Source organism: Penicillium coprophilum (genome assembly GCF_028826855.1).
Source record: "Penicillium coprophilum strain IBT 35676 chromosome Unknown utg000004l_segment0_segment0, whole genome shotgun sequence".
Lineage (NCBI taxonomy): Eukaryota > Fungi > Ascomycota > Eurotiomycetes > Eurotiales > Aspergillaceae > Penicillium > Penicillium coprophilum.
The window spans coordinates 4,017,783-4,034,050 of record NW_026622723.1 but is presented as its reverse complement, the minus strand read 5'-3'; the positions used below and the strand labels follow the sequence as shown (position 1 = coordinate 4,034,050).

General features: G+C 49.1%; 6 protein-coding genes across 6 annotated transcripts; 3 read left to right on the top strand and 3 right to left on the bottom strand.

The window, feature by feature from the left end:
- Nucleotides 1-297: 297 nt before the first annotated feature.
- N7500_005969 (putative DNA damage repair protein Mus42) lies at nt 298-3,850 on the bottom strand (the record flags this gene model as incomplete). Its single annotated transcript, XM_056677113.1, has 2 exons — nt 298-3,746; nt 3,796-3,850. 2 exons carry the CDS (start codon nt 3,848-3,850, stop codon nt 298-300), a joined length of 3,504 nt encoding a protein of 1,167 aa, XP_056532113.1.
- A 330-nt stretch (nt 3,851-4,180) lies between these two features.
- N7500_005968 (FKBP-type peptidyl-prolyl cis-trans isomerase) lies at nt 4,181-5,760 on the top strand (the record flags this gene model as incomplete). Its single annotated transcript, XM_056677112.1, has 3 exons — nt 4,181-4,267; nt 4,321-4,755; nt 4,819-5,760. 3 exons carry the CDS (start codon nt 4,181-4,183, stop codon nt 5,758-5,760), a joined length of 1,464 nt encoding a protein of 487 aa, XP_056532112.1.
- Nucleotides 5,761-6,510: 750 nt separating this feature from the next.
- On the top strand, nt 6,511-8,032 carry N7500_005967 (putative RING finger domain protein; the record flags this gene model as incomplete). The annotated part of the gene is made up of 4 exons (XM_056677111.1): nt 6,511-6,636; nt 6,695-7,209; nt 7,262-7,702; nt 7,759-8,032. Coding segments are annotated over 4 exons (1,356 nt in total), but the record flags the coding sequence as incomplete, so codon positions are not given.
- Nucleotides 8,033-10,678: 2,646 nt separating this feature from the next.
- On the bottom strand, nt 10,679-11,566 carry N7500_005966 (uncharacterized protein; the record flags this gene model as incomplete). The annotated part of the gene is made up of 1 exon (XM_056677110.1): nt 10,679-11,566. The coding sequence occupies one exon, from the start codon at nt 11,564-11,566 to the stop codon at nt 10,679-10,681; it is 888 nt and encodes a 295-aa protein (XP_056532110.1).
- Nucleotides 11,567-12,565: 999 nt separating this feature from the next.
- Nucleotides 12,566-14,953, bottom strand: N7500_005965 (mitochondrial intermediate peptidase; the record flags this gene model as incomplete). Its single annotated transcript, XM_056677109.1, has 1 exon — nt 12,566-14,953. The coding sequence occupies one exon, from the start codon at nt 14,951-14,953 to the stop codon at nt 12,566-12,568; it is 2,388 nt and encodes a 795-aa protein (XP_056532109.1).
- A 213-nt stretch (nt 14,954-15,166) lies between these two features.
- N7500_005964 (MICOS complex subunit MIC26/MIC27) lies at nt 15,167-16,085 on the top strand (the record flags this gene model as incomplete). The annotated part of the gene is made up of 3 exons (XM_056677108.1): nt 15,167-15,193; nt 15,277-15,369; nt 15,447-16,085. 3 exons carry the CDS (start codon nt 15,167-15,169, stop codon nt 16,083-16,085), a joined length of 759 nt encoding a protein of 252 aa, XP_056532108.1.
- Nucleotides 16,086-16,268: the final 183 nt, after the last annotated feature.

Sequence of the window (16,268 nt, the reverse complement as noted above, 5' to 3'; positions counted from 1 at the left end):
TAAGTATGGGGAAGAAGATAGGGGATCGGAGAATAGACGTGGGGCATGCCACGACTCCACTCCGATCTTGCCGCCCTCTTTTCGATACACTCCATTTTTCCCCATTGTTATGTTCGATATTCTCTTGTTCCAATTTGCCTAGCTGGGACTCAGCTGGCCCATCTACAGGGCTACCTACCAACTGGTCATATATATGTAAAGCATATTTATGCAGATTTGGTATGAATTATTCAACTTCGTAGTCTCAACTAGTTATGTACAGTCAATGATTGTGATGTCTCATATTCGGGTATCAATTTACGAAAAGTCCACTGGGGGAAGCTCTCTCTGTTCCAGAGCCACCTGGACACTGTACTGCATAGTCTCTATAGCCTCTTCCCAGTTTATAGTTCCCTCGGGTCGGGACCCTGGTGGCTCTTGAGGCCTCTGCTGCTGCGAGTGTTCACCAACCAACCACATCAACCAGCGTACTACAGAAACAGCTTTGTCGACATCCTTCTCATGTAATGTCACACTGGACAGATATTTACATAACGAAGTGACGTCTTCACCATATGGGCCGCCCGTTGCAAATACTTCATGCCATGAGCCAACAGCATTTCGTAGGTCTGGCAGTTGGGATAAGTGCTGTGATGTAAAGACGGGACGCTTGGGGAGAGGGGGTAGAGGTAGAAGCTTCTCTACGGCAATTGGTGCAGAATGAGGAGCCTCCTGTGCCCGAGATGGAGGTCTTTGCGCAGTTTCAATACCTCGCGAGCGCTGTTGCAAACGTTTTTGTTCTTCAAGGAGTTCTTGTCTGATATCTTCGGGTAAAGCAGCCAGAAATTCAGCTGAAGGTTCGACTCGCTCTTCGACGATTGGTGACGCTTGTCTAGACAAGGTGTCATCATCAAAATTATTAGATACGGCTGCTGGGCGTGGAAGAACGAACCCAAAGCTTGATTGGTTCAAAGGTTTGGGCTTAGGCTTGTTCAAAATCGTTGCCGACTTGGGTGGGCGGCCACGTCTCTTTTTGGGTGGTGAGACCGGTCTTCTCAGCTTGAGAGAGCTGGAGGTTGATGGGCGTGACTCTGGTACTGCCGGCGCGGGCGGCGGCGCAGCGATAGTGGCTGAGTGGTTATAATATCCCAGTACTTCTTTGCGGACATCTTCTGGTAATGCAGCCAATGCATCTGGGTCCAGTTGGGACTGGGGGGGAAGGTCTGCTTGAGCGGACTGTCGGCCTTCGCGCGGGGGAGGACAAGGAGACCCAGAGCGAGAATCCCGGCGCGGCTTTGCTTGTGCAACAAGCCTTGATCTGATATCCGTGGGCAATTCAGCGAGGACTTTGGGATCGGCTTGAGTGGGCATAATAAACTGGGACCCGGATATATTGAGTGGCTTGTGGGCACTATCGCCAAGTACTGGGTCCGCTTGAATACGAACGGAGTCATCTTTCTGTGGACTCTCCAGCTCGTCGGGGTCTACATCTGGAATGACCTTCTTGCGAGGTGGAGACCTATGGAAGTTGAGTTGCCGCTGGCTGCTCTCGTGGCCTGAAGGACCTGAAGGGCCAGACTTGATTGGTTCAAGTTTGGTCATTTGCACACCTAGACCTCTCAAGTCTCCTGGTGAAAAATTGAAACTTCTTAACATCGATATTGCTTCCTTCCCAATGACCTCTGGTACATTGGTTGCAACGCCAAGAGCGACGCTCTTGTTGAATGTATCACACTTTCCATGACCGAGATGCTTGACCGGTTCCAGTGGAGCGTCCATCGATCGGCGCATAACCTTTAATGTGAGCTGTTTTCCCTTCACCAGATTTTCCATCAATCTTCGATTCAGCTCGTCGCACAGAGACCGCACAAAGTCATCTGCTTGGTCCTGATTGACAAATCTAATGCCCCAGTTGACCTCGGCCGAAACGGATTTCCGCATGGCTTGGTCGCCGACTTCTGTTCGATCGATTCCACGAGTGTACTCCCACAATTTGATTCCAGTTTTGGGTCCTAAACCAGATATCAGTCTCTCTTTCGGGAGATTTCTGATGTCTTTGACGAACTTGACACCTAGCTCTTCGAGTTTCATTGCCATGCTATTGCCCACTCCAGGAAGATCACGGACGGTGAGATCTCCAATAAAGTCTAGAACAGCATCTGGCTTTAATTGAAACTGCCCTGCAGGCTTGGCTTTTCTGAGAGACACTTTCGCAAGCAAAATATTGTTGCCAATTCCGACAGAGACTGCGCATCCGGTCTTTTCTTTGATTGAATCGCGTAGACCTTGAGCAATTTCGTCCGCTTTGGCCTGCTCGCGGTAAATCGACCCTTCAGATATAGCCTTTCCGTCTGACCCGCCAGCTTCCACACATAAATTTGTGACATCAATCAAAGCCTCATCGATACTAACGCTCTGCACAGTACCATCAATGGCAAGTATCGACGTATAAAACTTGCGACTCGCATCTTCATACGCAGGGAAGTCATAAGGCAGGACTTTGAGGTCAGGGCATAATTGCAAAGCACCTTTCATCCACATCCCATTCTTGACGCCTCGGGCACGTGCAGGATAATTACAACTAGCAATCTCGGAGCCTGATCCAGATCCATGAGCGATAGCAACTGGCTTGTCTTTGAGCTCGGGATGATTCAGAAGTGAGACAGCTGCAAAGAATGAGTCGAAGTCCACGTGTAGAATGTACCGCCTCGATCCAGGCACGGGTTTCTTTTTCGATATCTGTGACTGTGCATTCTCCTTCATTGCGGCTTGCAGTTGGGCTTTCAAATCAGCCTTCCAGGTTGACAAATGATGGAGGCGAGACTCCTTATAATACTGCTGCAGAAATTCCGGATTGACAACAGAGGAATTGTGCATCCGTGGGTCAGAAAGCAGCTGTGCGTTGTACTCTTCAGAGGTCAAGTTGGGCTTTTTTGCCTCAGTTTGTTCGAGAAGTGAGGTTGGTTCGAGGTCAACGACTGGATCTGGTGAAGTGGGCAATTGATTGGGATTGGGAAATTGATGTGGCATTATAGCTTGTGTTGCATCACCGACTGGTGCCTCTAGTTGATCCTGAATGCCATGAGCTTCCTCCTCTTCCGCTAGAGTGAAGCTAGGGAAATCACCATAGTCTGACTGAGATGGCTGGCTCGGTGTGGTGGATGCGACCATCTGTGAAGCTTCAGACAACGCAGACGGGATCGCAGGCTTGGGTGAAGAGCAAAAGCCCCCTTCAGTGGTGCTCATATCTCGGATCTGAGAGTTATACCAGCTAGTCTTTGACTGATCTTTGTAACCTGGGCGAGGGCTATTTGTCTGGCTGATAAACCGGCCATCATCAAACTTGAGCACCCTCTGTGCCTGACCTTCATCTACTACTCTAAATTCATCCCATGGCAGCAGACGTCCTGCTTTGATGCTGTCTGTCACCCACGCAGGTTTCACTATGCGGTAGCGGCGAAACTCTTCACGCTTCTTGGGTGTCAGAGCGCTGGCGATGATATGAGTGGCTGCAGTCTTTCCATCTAGATATTGAAGAAAGCCACCCCCATGGCTAACTATCAGACGATGCAGATCTTGCAGGGAAGGTTGAGTGTATCCATTGACATGGGCAACTACACCACGGAATATTGGCGAGCAATCGCCAGCTGAAGCTCGAATTTCCGCATCAAGATTCTGTAACTTCAATTTTTTCCGGCGCATGTAGTCTCCAAAACCACCAAAGCTAGAGGCCTCATACTCCTCCCCTCCTTCATCGTGGAAGTCATCTAGAGACTGTCAGATAAGAGCGGAGACTCAAATTTGGACAGAACCTACGGTTTTCAATGCGTTTGCGCACTGCACTAGAGTTTATCTCATGCCGGGAGCCCATGTTGGGCTACGACGACCATTTTGACTAACAAGAAAGTACAGAGAGGTAAAAGAGAGAAGCTTATTGCGCTCTCACGCCAAGCTCGGCAATCATCACGTGGATCCAAGCTTATAGGAAGCGGTCACCTATGGCAATACCTTAGCGGTGAACGCTTCGTTGATATCATTGATTGATTTTTTTTTCTCCCAATTTTTTGCCGCATTTGTTGCTTGGTAGCATCTTTTCTTTTCTTCCCTTTTCTTTCCTTCATCCACATCTTTTTCCACGTGGTTCATTCTCTCTTGGATTTGATATTTCTTCCATCTCTCCAATTCAATCTAATAATTCACAATGTCTGCTGTTCAGCCTGTCGCAGTCTATGCGCTCCGGGTTCCTCCCGGTGCCATGGTTCAAGCAGTTCCCAACGCTGCTGCTTCGGTCAGTTTCATTGTGATCAATTAGGTGATAGCTTGTGCTGACATTTAATCCAGTTCCGCATCAGCATGGCCGCTATCGACCCCGATGAGGCCCCAGAGTTCGAGGATGACCAGGACTCGAGCAAGCCTTCCCGCTCCACCCTGAAGATTGTTCGCGCTCCTCCCGGTCTTGACCTCGATGAGGATGATGAGGATGACGAGGACTACAGTGATGAGGATGAAGAGGATTCTGATGAGGAGGAGTCCAACGGTGGCCCTAGCGACAAGGAGAAGGCCCGCAAGCTTAAGGCCGCCGCTGCCCTCAAGGACCTCGAGGACGCTATGGAGGAAGATGATGATGAGGAGGAGGATGATGAGGATTTCGACCTGAAGGCTGCTATCTCCAAGCTCATCAAGGGCAAGGGCCCTGCCCTTGACGATGAGGACTCCGAGTCCGAGGAAGGCTTGGAGCTCGATGAGAATGTTATCTGCACCCTCAGCCCCAGCCAGGTAAGACCAATACTCCCTTGAGTTTCACGGCTAGTTGATCATTGACGTCTAATACCCTTGTAGAACTACCAACAGCCTCTGGATATCACTGTCTGCGAGGGTGAGCCCGTGTTCTTCAAGGTCACCGGTAACCACACTGTCTTCCTCACTGGTAACTACGTCATTGGTCTCGATGAGGGTCACGACCACGACCACGACCATGATCACGACCACGATGATGAGGACGAGGATGACTACGATTTGTCTCCCGATGAGGATGAGCTCGACATGGAAGACCTCATCGCCATGCAGGATGACGATGAGAGTGATGACCTTGATGACATGGAGGACCCCAGAATCACCGAAATCGAGAGCGAGGAGGAGGCTCCCAAGCTTGTCGAGTCGAAGAAGGGTAAGAACAAGCGCGCCGCCGAGGATGAGGTCACCCTCGATGATCTGATGGCCAAGGCCAACAAGGCCAAATCTACCAAGGCTGAGGAGCCCGCCTTGACCAAGGCCCAGCAGAAGAAGCTCAAGAAGAACAACGGCGATGCCGCCGCTGTTGAGCCTAAGGAGGCCAAGAAGGATGTCAAGGAGGACAAGAAGGAGGCTAAGACCGATAAGAAGGTCCAGTTCGCCAAGAACCTTGAACAAGGCCCTACTCCCTCTGGAGACAAGCCTACTGGCACTCTCGGCGTCAAGGAGATTCGTGGCGTCAAGATTGACGACAAGAAGCTTGGAAAGGGTGTTGCTGCCAAGAGCGGTAACACTGTCGCCATGCGCTACATCGGCAAGCTCGAGGACGGCAAGGTTTTCGACTCGAACAAGAAGGGCAAGCCTTTCACCTTCAAGCTCGGAAAGGGTGAGGTCATCAAGGGTTGGGACATTGGTGTCGCCGGCATGGCTGTCGGTGGCGAGCGTCGCATCTCCATCCCTCCTGCTCTCGCATACGGCAAGAAGGCCCTCCCCGGCATCCCCGGCAACTCCAAGCTTATCTTCGACGTCAAGCTCCTCGAGATTAAGTAAACTGCTCGAGATTGCCATCCGTCTTTTCATCGGGGTGTTTGAGGGTACCGGTTCAATTGCATCATTCCTGTGATATCCATTGCTGTCTCTTTTTTCAGTTCACTCCCCCACTGCATCTGGCAGGGATGAGATGATCGCGAGGAATTTGTATCCCTGCATGGAAAAAGTGACCATTTATTGCTGTTTATTATATACTTTGTACTACTTTTCTTCTGAATTGATCATATGATTGAGTCTTTTTCAATTCCTGTGTAAAAAGAGGCTTCACTACTTTTTCTGTTGAAAAACAACCATAATAACATAGGGCTGTATACTTCATCTTCTTGCCGCAACAAATTGCCCGATACGGAACCATGCTAATCAAGAGAAAATAAGGCTGCCTGATGCATGCTCATCTATTTTTGCCTACACACAACATGGGTGTTCTTTGTTCCATGTAGTTTTTAGATATAAGTCAACGGGTCCCCATTTGCCTCAAGGAGGCGATTGCTAATCCACGTCATTGCCTCCGACCCTCTGGGGCTCCTAATCGATTAATCACACCTCAATTATCCTCTCTTAAAACATTGACTTGCCACCATTCTACATTACTCCCTTCCTGTTATTCTTTGTCCAATGAAATCATGACCATCTAACCAACAGTGATCCTCCCCGCAGATAAGGCCATGACTCGTGACTGTTCTGGCGCTTATCGATTCTATCAGCTTCAATCCTAACGTCTGCGTTGTACAACATTTTATATCTCTCTAGGTGATTATCAGTTTGTATCGCGACATGGAAAACGGCGACCGCATGTTCTGTCACGCCTGTGGCGGAGTTTGGCTCAAAGATGGCGGTTTGACGTGCCCGCATTGTGAATCTGAGTTCACAGAAATAGTACAGTGAATGCCTTCTCTCTCGGTTTATTCCATTTTAACAACCTTGTTTTCTCTAGATTGAAATTCCCCCAGAGCAGCCTTCAGAAGCTTCCCCAAATTCCCCTTCACACCGTGCCGATTCCTCGTCGCCTCCACGCGTCAATCCGTGGATAGACAACAACCCATGGGAACGAGACACACAGGAACGACATCGCCCTGGGTTTTTCGCAGGCGGCGCTCCTCCCCCAGGCGACACTCCTCTATATTCCTCCTTGCATACATATAGATCTCCCGACGGACGTTTCTCATTCAGCAGCGCGACGCTTGATGGCGGATTACCCGGTGGTCAGCGCAACAATGGCCCGAACCCTTTTCCAATGATGATGCAAAGCTTTGACACAATGCTCCAAGCTTTAATGGAACCAAACCCTCGTGGATACAGGGGATTTGGGGAGGATCCCTTCCATGCTCAATCATCTACCTCCCCCGACTGGCTCGAGGACGACCACCTCACGGGCCGTCACCCAGGCCTATCTCCCCGCAATACAGATGCACCGCAACCTCATAACCGCACTCCAACAGACTTAGCTGAGTATGCGATGGCTCTGCTCAATGTGACTATTTGTAGACTAATCAGAATCTAGACTTATGGACGCCATTCGTGCTGACATTGGGTTACAAACTACCCCACGCGCGCGTGGAGCTCGGGGCCCGACAGGCCCACATGCTCTTTCTATATTGTCAGCCATCCTCAACATGAGTAGAAGTGAGGATGCAGTATATTCACAAGAGGAGCTTGACCGAGTCATCACACAACTGGTTGAGAATACTGGAGGGACCAGCACTGCGGCACCGCCAGCATCTGATGCTGCTGTCCGAGCTTTGCCGAAGAGAAAGGTCAATGAAGAGATGATGGGGTCGGAAGGGAAAGCAGAGTGTTCGATTTGTATGGAGAATGTCGAACTCGGCTTGGAAGTCACTGTGCTACCATGCACGCACTGGTTTCATTTCAACTGCATTCATGCCTGGCTGACCCAGCATGACACTTGTCCCCATTGCCGGCGCAGCATCAATACAAACACAGCGTAAGTCTATCTGAGTTGTGTAGACAAGAACTTTCAGCTGATGGCATATTACACAGGAGCGGAGAAGGCACCTGTGAGAATCCGGTAGTGATCCAGGATAGCCCCGAGCAGTCTAGATCCCAACGACGTCACAGTTCTCCTCGCACTGTGCGCAGCGATCGATCCTCATTATCTTCATTGCCGAGCCTAATTTCTCCACGGGTTTCACCCCGTCGGTCCCCTCCTCCAGAGGGAGGGCAACCCAGCAACCGACGGCCTAGCCGAGGTGAGGGTAGCAGTGGAGGGGGAATCACAAATTGGTTTACGAACCGATTTGGAGGCAGTGCATAAAATAATGGATACATCAGTTATAATTTTCACGCAGCGGGCCTCTTTCTCCCCTTGGTTTTCGGGATGTGTTTCACACCATGCTTCATTTGTCAGGTTTAGGGCTTCGACATGTTCACTTCTTTTTTTCTTCAGGCAATTTTTCCATCCCTTCATACCCCCTTCTTTGAGCGACTTTTACTCCGCGCGACAGATGAATGAAACTTGTCTGGGATTTCCCCGAGAGTCCTTTTTGTAAAATTGTTTCCTCCGCTACGCCATGTACATACTTCAGCTCACACGTTGTCGTCCTGTCTCTGGATCAACCAGCGCACATTCATAGGGATATTCTCTCTCGTGACAAATTCGCAGGATTTATTTCCTCTTCCAAGACAGTACAAGGCTGCAACATTGGTTCGGCTTCTCCTTGCATCACACCTGAAATATCATTGCTGTTCCAGCTTGTTTATGATCCATGGGTGCCATTTGTGTGTAGAAGCTCGCCCTTCGATCCTTAGGGTCGAGGTCATAGTGGCGATATCTATCACCATGTGCGACGTATGATAGTCCTATAGTCTAGAATTACGGAATCGTATCCATTTTATCCATCCATGAACAATTTCTACAATACATTAACTGTGCTTGATATATTACTAAATGGATGCCTCTTCCATCAAATTGGGCTTGTGGTTTAGTGGTATAATACTCCCTTAGCATGGGAGTGGTCCAGGGTTCGATTCCCTGCAAGTCCATTTTTTTGGTTTTTCACTATACATCAAATCCGCTCTATAAGAACTTTTTTTCTTCTTTTTCTTCAACTGTCATATTATGGTTAGCTTTTTCTTTTTCACTATTTTATTGAGGGTTGGGTACCTCGTCCAAAGGTGTCCTTTCGGGTTTACTAGCCTACGGAGTACATAGGATGCTCAATAATAGCCTCCGTCTACTATGTGCGTTCGATGTTATTTGATTGATTCTACGTGTTGCGCACGGTTTGCTACATATTTTTCTGATCGTGTACACCTTTTTGGTATACCTTTCATTTTTTTAATCTATTATTGGTTTTTTACCTAATGTTGTGGCTGGTTATATATTTCCGACTACGGAGTAGTGCTGGTCAAAATATATAATATAATATTAGCTAGTTTGCGTTTTTTTTATCTAGATATCTTAGAGGTTACAATCATCCTACCATGAGATGCAATCTTCTCCCATAGAGGTCCACCCTGAGCGTCGCCATCCAGTGTATAGCATGTAATGTTTCAGTTCGTCCAATGAAGGGCCAGATCAAGAGAAAAGCTGGATCGAAGTGCTTGGAAATCTCCATCTGGATAATCCCCCGTGAAGCCCTGAAGTCAGAGGTCAAAGAAAGTAGATATTAAGCCTTCGATACTAATTTTTTGAAAGTTCAGACTCTTCAGCACCTAATGAAAAGGGTTCTGTTTCCCAAGGAAAGCAGATTCTTCGGTAAACCCCGAGATTCCTATTCATTAAATATCCAACACCGAGTTAAGATTGACACTTCTCAAATGTAGACTTTATTTACTAGAAGTCAAAATATATGAACTTTATCCCCCAAACGCTCACACGAATGCCGAGAATATCACCATGCTATCCACCGTTTGCTCGAGCATACATGCTAGTTCGGCACTTAGGGCGAAAACCATAGGTATAATTCATGAGCTCGAAATGGTTATTCGAACAATTGGAGCAGGAGTTATTGGAGACACCCAGCGCAAGCGTATGTTACAAATCCTGACAGCCCCATTGGTCTCCTAGCAGGTCAGAATGGCAATTACCGTATGGACCGGGAGATAGCCGTTGTTACCGTTTGATACTACAGATTGAGCATACCCGGAAAAGTATCGTAATAGACTGATTCTCGCCGTTTCTTCTCCTTTCTTTTTTCATCTAGGCCCTCTCAAGGAATTGTACCCCAGATCGTTGCATAATTTGACAGGTCGATCTGCCATAGGTGATAAGATCTGCATCGTGAAACTGACCGTCTGTGGTGGCAACTGCTGTCATATGATCTCGGATCCGAGTTGAATGGCGAACTGTCTAGGACTCTTTGAAGGTTACTTGTAACATAAAATGGTGGCGTACAAGAATCAAGTTCTTCGAGCAGAGATCGGGATCACGACTGTCTTACTAGTATCCCACAATGCCGTATCTCAGCCCCTTTGATGAACCACATTTCTTTGATATGCCCGAGATTCTTCTTTAAGTAAAGATCACTCTGAATAAGCGAAGAAAGGTATGATTATGTGCCTATGTGGTTTGCTTGCCTTGCTCTCTGAAGGTTTGTGGCTTCGGCAGACTCGTATTGATAAGTAGATGTCTCTAAATACCCATGGACCTATTGTATCTTGCATGATACGATGATAAGCCTCACGAGGTTCAACCACACAAACTAAGACCTAAATCCCGACCCTTCTCAAGACTGGCGTATATACTCCGTAGTATTCAGGTGTCTAGAAGATGAGATGAGATCGCCCATGCGGGATCCAGGCATGTGATGCTGAGATGTTTTTAAGCAAAAGCAAGAATGAACAGTGTGATTAAGATAAAGTTCCATTTAAAATACAGCCAGCCAATTTGAAAGCCATCCAATATCCCAAACCTGCTTTTGCTTTGTTTGACGGTAGGACCCGTTGACAGCAAAAACCGTTATTCAAGGACTTCATACCTCCGCCCCCAGGAGGGCTGACTTGTCATAAACCACGACCGTATTGGAAATATGACTTTATGCCGTCGAGATGCTTTGCTTTCTCGCTTTTCGCGCTGCATGTCCATCCAGCCAGTTGGGGTGATGATGTGAGGTGGCGGCTGAGGGTGATTGGAGGTGGGTATTATCTTGTAATCTGTCTCGACTTTTGCCCGCCCTATGACTGGCAAGTCCAAAGAGGGTCCATCGACGGTTGTCGAGTGTGATATGGGTTTCTTGTCAAGATCTGTAGATAGGCATGATATTGGAAATGCGACGGTGTCTGGGCTGGGCCTTGAACGGGCCCTTATGTGGTCGGTATCGGTATCAGAACTCAAAAGCTCAGATGTGTCATTGCCTTGGAGAGTCTGGTCTGTGTGAGAGGCCCATTTGTGTTCCTTTGCCGCCTCCATTCCCATTGATAAGTCGAACGTCCTACTCATTGTTGTCATCCCCGATAGCGTAAAGTTTTGACAGAAGGCAGCGTATGATTGTTGAAGACGCATCTCTCTCACTGCTCCTACGTCAAGAGCAGGGCATTCCTCCTCGATCTCTTCATAAATATGGTCGTATATCCTAACATCATGAGCTCGGTGAGCTGGCGAGCTTAGGTTGTGTGAGTCGATAATTGTTGGGTCGTTGAGGCTTTTGAGATTCATTTCGCTCAGCTGATGTTCTTGACCTCCGGTCCTGAGGATTGTTTGAGATATTCTCTTCGACACCCTTCTTGTGAGCTGGGAAACTGTGCTTGTTCGACGGAGGAAGTTTCGTGGTTGCTCTGAATCTCGAGTAGAGAAGGTGTCACTTGAAACAAAGGAAGCATTGTCATTGACAATGTGGACATTGGGCATTTTGATAGCATAGACTGATGTGAACGGTGAGTATGAGAGAAGAAGAAGAAGAAGAAGAAGAAGAAGAAGATTGAAGGTCAGGCTGGGAATATGTAATTTCTCCAAACGCAGCCAACGGTTAGTTTGATTGAGCAGGGGTCAGATGAAAGGAAGTTGAAATTGCAATATCCCATATACCGAGCAAGAGATAGCGGTGAATCCTCACGAAGTAGATGGGGGGAAGGATCTGGACTTATATTGCAGGTTTGATTACAGGTATAAGAAGATAAGAAGGCCTAGATGCTCAAGCCCAGAGGTACTCTAAACATTCAACACAATGTACCTCTGGTGAAATAGATCTATTAAAGTACTCAGGGAGATTTGGGTAGATTAGACGCAGATCTTAATAGCATGTGCCTTGCCTAGGCAATATACAAGATCACAGTTCGCCTGTTAGCACAGGCTACCAGGGCGTCCCGCTATAACAAGCCACCATGCAGACCGAATGTGGAAGGACGTCAGAGAGCATTGCCCGGATGCGACTAGGTGTCAACGTGCGATAAGGTCCATGGGAAACTCATACTTTGTCTATTCTAGTTCACTAAGAGAGGATATTGTCTACTCCGTACCTACCCACCTCCCCGAAGGCTTTTCCAGCGTAAACAGGGTGTCATTCTACTAAATTATCCGAAGTACAAGACAAAGGGGCAGTGAGACATTTCTCGTCACCCCCGCCATTGGCCCCCAACGCTACTTAGTAGCCTAGTCTCGGACGTTGCGTCCAATGCAGGAGATCACTGGATTACATAGGCTCCCATTGGTTATGGTTCAGATAAATAGCATGTCCGTGCGGTCGTATTCGACCCTTATAGTCATCTGTCTTGGTCTAAACCTGGTCAATCGTTAAGAGTTTAATTGACAAGGGCCAAATCATATCATGAACCTATGTTTTGATTATTTAAAAAGCCCTTCAAGGCAGATATAGATGTACTAGAAAGCAAATAAGAGTACACTATTATATTATCCGGACACGCCTTCGCGCCCGAGCCCCCAGCGACCGACCTCACGCATGGCCTCATCACCACCTTCAGCCAGCCGTCCGTCGGTATTGGAGGGATTGCTGCTCCCCAGGACCCCAGCTACACATTGCCAGCCATTGCGGCCACCACCCCAGCGGAGGACTTCGTTCTTGTATCGCTCGCCGGCGGCGCGGTCAGTTGCCGCCCGACCAGACAGGAAGACGTCTTGCCAGAGTTTGTTCGCGATCGCTCGGTCAAAGATGTAGCTGTAGTATGTGGCACCGTAGCCATACAAGTGACCAAAGAAGCCCTGCCAAGAGGTACGTGGCTGGACATTATTGGGGTCGGGCAGACTGGAATGCTCCGAAAAGACTCGATGATAGATATCGGTGGAATCAATGCCAGCTGAGCTAATTTCAGCTGGGATCGAGTGATATGCCTGATCAACGAGCGCCATGAGGATCTGTGCTTCATTCTCAACAGCACCATAGATGGACCCATGCGCAGTGCGGTCTAGCTCCATGCTTTGCATCATGCTCTCAGATAGAGGCTCATCGGTCTTCCAGTGTCGCGCATAGAGTCTCAGTACCTCTGGCGCAGTCGCAAAACTCTCCATCAATACAGAGGGAAGCTCGGCGAAGTCCGTGGCGCATCGAGTACCGGAAATGGACTGTAGGGGCGTCTGGCCCAGAATGGAGTGGACAGCATGGCCCATCTCGTGGAATAAGGTGCGAACACTCTGCTCACTCAAGAGGGTTGGCTGACCGGTGCCATTGGCCTGAGGTTCCTGGAAATCACAAACGAGGGCAATGGTTGGGAGTTGGCGCAAAGATTTAGTCTGTGGATCTACACCAGTGGCCATGCCGTCATTTGGGTGTGCAGATTCGTTCATAGCCGCACACTCAGCGACTTCCTCTGCAGATATTTCGCGCGAGCAGCGCAGAGTAAAGTGAGCCGGATTCGGGTGTTTGCTCGGTCGTGTAAACAAGTCACAGTAGACGACTGCAATATGATTATCTGATTCATCCACTACATCCAATCGACGAACGTCAGGATGCCAAGTCTCGCCGGGCAATGCTTCATGAGGGACTAGACGCACACCGTACAAACGGTCAAACAGTCGAGAGAGGCCTTGCATAACTGTTCCCAAGGAAAAGAACTCATTGATAACACCCATGTGACGAGAGCGTCGAGCTTGGGAGTACGCTAGGACGCGCTTGTGAACGTAGTACGCGTGGTCCCAGGGCTGCATGGAGGAGCTTCCCTTCAACTCCTGGAGCTTGGAAAGTTCTTCCCGGACTGGACCTTGGTTGCTTGATATAAGTGAAGTCAAAAAGTTCGATACTGCTTCCGGTGTCTTGGCCATTTTGTCGCCGAGAGTCATGTGCGCAAAGCTATTGTAGCCTGTCAATTGTGCCAACTCTGCCCTTTTCATGAGAAGCTCCTCCAATCTTTGAATTTGGCGCTTGCTGGATGTTCGAGTGGCGAGATAGATGTCTTTGCGAACTTGTTCATCATGCACCGAGCGTAGAGCAAGTCGAGGGACTATTCCCATTGTTGGCACTGGTGCTTTCTTATTCCACCGCTTGATTTTGGAGATAACCATAGGATCCAATCCTTGGAGGCTGTTGGCACCAAAGACTACCTGGGACCTTGCGGGCTCCGCGCCATTCATGAAATCGGAACCTAACTGGCTCACATCATTCGAGAGATTCACAAACCGCTGCCTGACATTGGGCGGCATATGAATTGCAGAGTTCGAGAAATCCTTGTTGAGGATCTGTGCCACGATCCGTTCTGCCTCAGTCCAGTATGATGTCACATCGGGGTTATTCAAGGCCTTATTGAGCTGTTCATGAAGCCCTGTAGTTGTGTTCAAAACGTTCATATACTCGAACATGAGAGCCCACGCCTGCGTGGCTGCTTCTTGTATCTGCGGATCAGGGTGAATGGTTCGAATGAAATCGGACAGATCGATGACACGACACAGGAGATCGCTCAGTTGGTCAAGGTCTCGTGCCAGAGCCCTGTATTCTTCAACCGTCGAGGCGGCAAGAACCTTGGCTACTATAGCCTGGCATCTTTGCAGCGAGACATTTGCGAATGTTCTAAAGCCCTCGGGGCTTGTCAGGTATTGGTTTTGGACCAATCCGGCTCGCTTTGAGACTGTGGTTGGGCGCTGCTGGGAGAATTCATTCCAGAACGGTTGGGAGTCAAAAACACGGCGTAGGGTATGGTCATCGGTCTTCTTGCTTGGTGCACTGTTATCTGCTGAAACGTACTCAAACGATGTTGACGGAGAGGATGCGGCGCTCTCGAAGGCTCGATATTGAGGCCGCAGATTTAGGCATTTGCGATATGTCCATGTTCGTCGCAAAGGGCGAAGCATTGTAGAGATTGTATCAAAAGCAGATTAAAACCATCGGAAATTGTGAATTCACAAATCCCCTATTCAAAGAAACATAGAGTCAAGGAGAACGGGCAATGACGGAGTTTTCTGGAGGTTCCGCCGAGCCGAAGAATTCCCGTCTTGCTCCAACACGACTTTGCTTCATCCTCACTACCAGCTGCCCCCATTCTCCTTCCCCCCCACACCCTCAGGATGTCATTCCGGCCGATGTTGCAACAGGTATGTCTTTATATATTTGCATGCTCTCAATTTGGATGCAATTGATTCCCCAATGTCCCGTTTCCATGCTGATTCGTGCACAGCGGGCTGTGGCTCCGATCGCAGCCACTCTCCTTGCGGGTGGTATTGCTCTCTACCCTAAGAAGACAGCATTTGCAGAAGAACCCCGAGACCTTGTATGACCATATCTATTCCTAGCTTTATTGAATGTCCGAGAGACCTGGCCTGACACCCGAATGCTTCCCTAATATAGCGGAAACCTATCTACGATGACTTCCCAGCCGACATCCCCGAACAATCCAAGCCCTCCCAGGTTGCTGCGCCTGCCACCCCCAAGCTGATCTCTGCGCCAGCTGCCCAACCAGCTCCCTCTTCGCCCACCCCGACAGACATCCTGACCGCTCAGGTCCGACAAGCTCGCCTCTTCCTCTACTCACACTCCCTTGCCGCAGAGCAGGGCTTCAACAACTTCCTGTCTCGGGCCCTCAACATCGAAAACTGCTTCACCAATACCGTAGCCTCGCTTGCACCTTCTGCCGAGTCCGGCGAGCGTCTCCTGCCCGGCGGTGTCTACGTCGTCGTGGCCGCCATGGCTGGCTCGATTGTCTCGCGTAACCGTGGCATCCTCCTCCGCACTGCATCACCGCTTGCTTTCGGTACTGCTGCTGCCTACACCCTCCTGCCCGTGACAATGCGGAATGTCGGAGACTTGGTTTGGGAGTACGAGAAGAAGGTCCCCGCCCTTGCGGAAAAGCACTCGGCTGCCCGTGAGCGTGCGGAGCACATCTGGTATACCGGCATTGCGCACAGTGCAATGGCGCGCCAGATGATGGAGGAGAAGATTGGTGACACCCGGAAGAAGCTGGAGCAGCTGGTGAGCAAGGGCCACTAGGTATAGCCCGGCTGTTTGGGGCTATAGCGCGGAATCATTTATTGCACATGTACGCTTAAAACTCGTAGATCCGAAGACATAACCGGATTGATTTCTTTTGTTCCAATCGTTCAGTGATAAACTTGGTGGCCCAACAAGAGCACCTATGAGGGTACGCTTGTACATGGGAATAGGTAGCTTGCG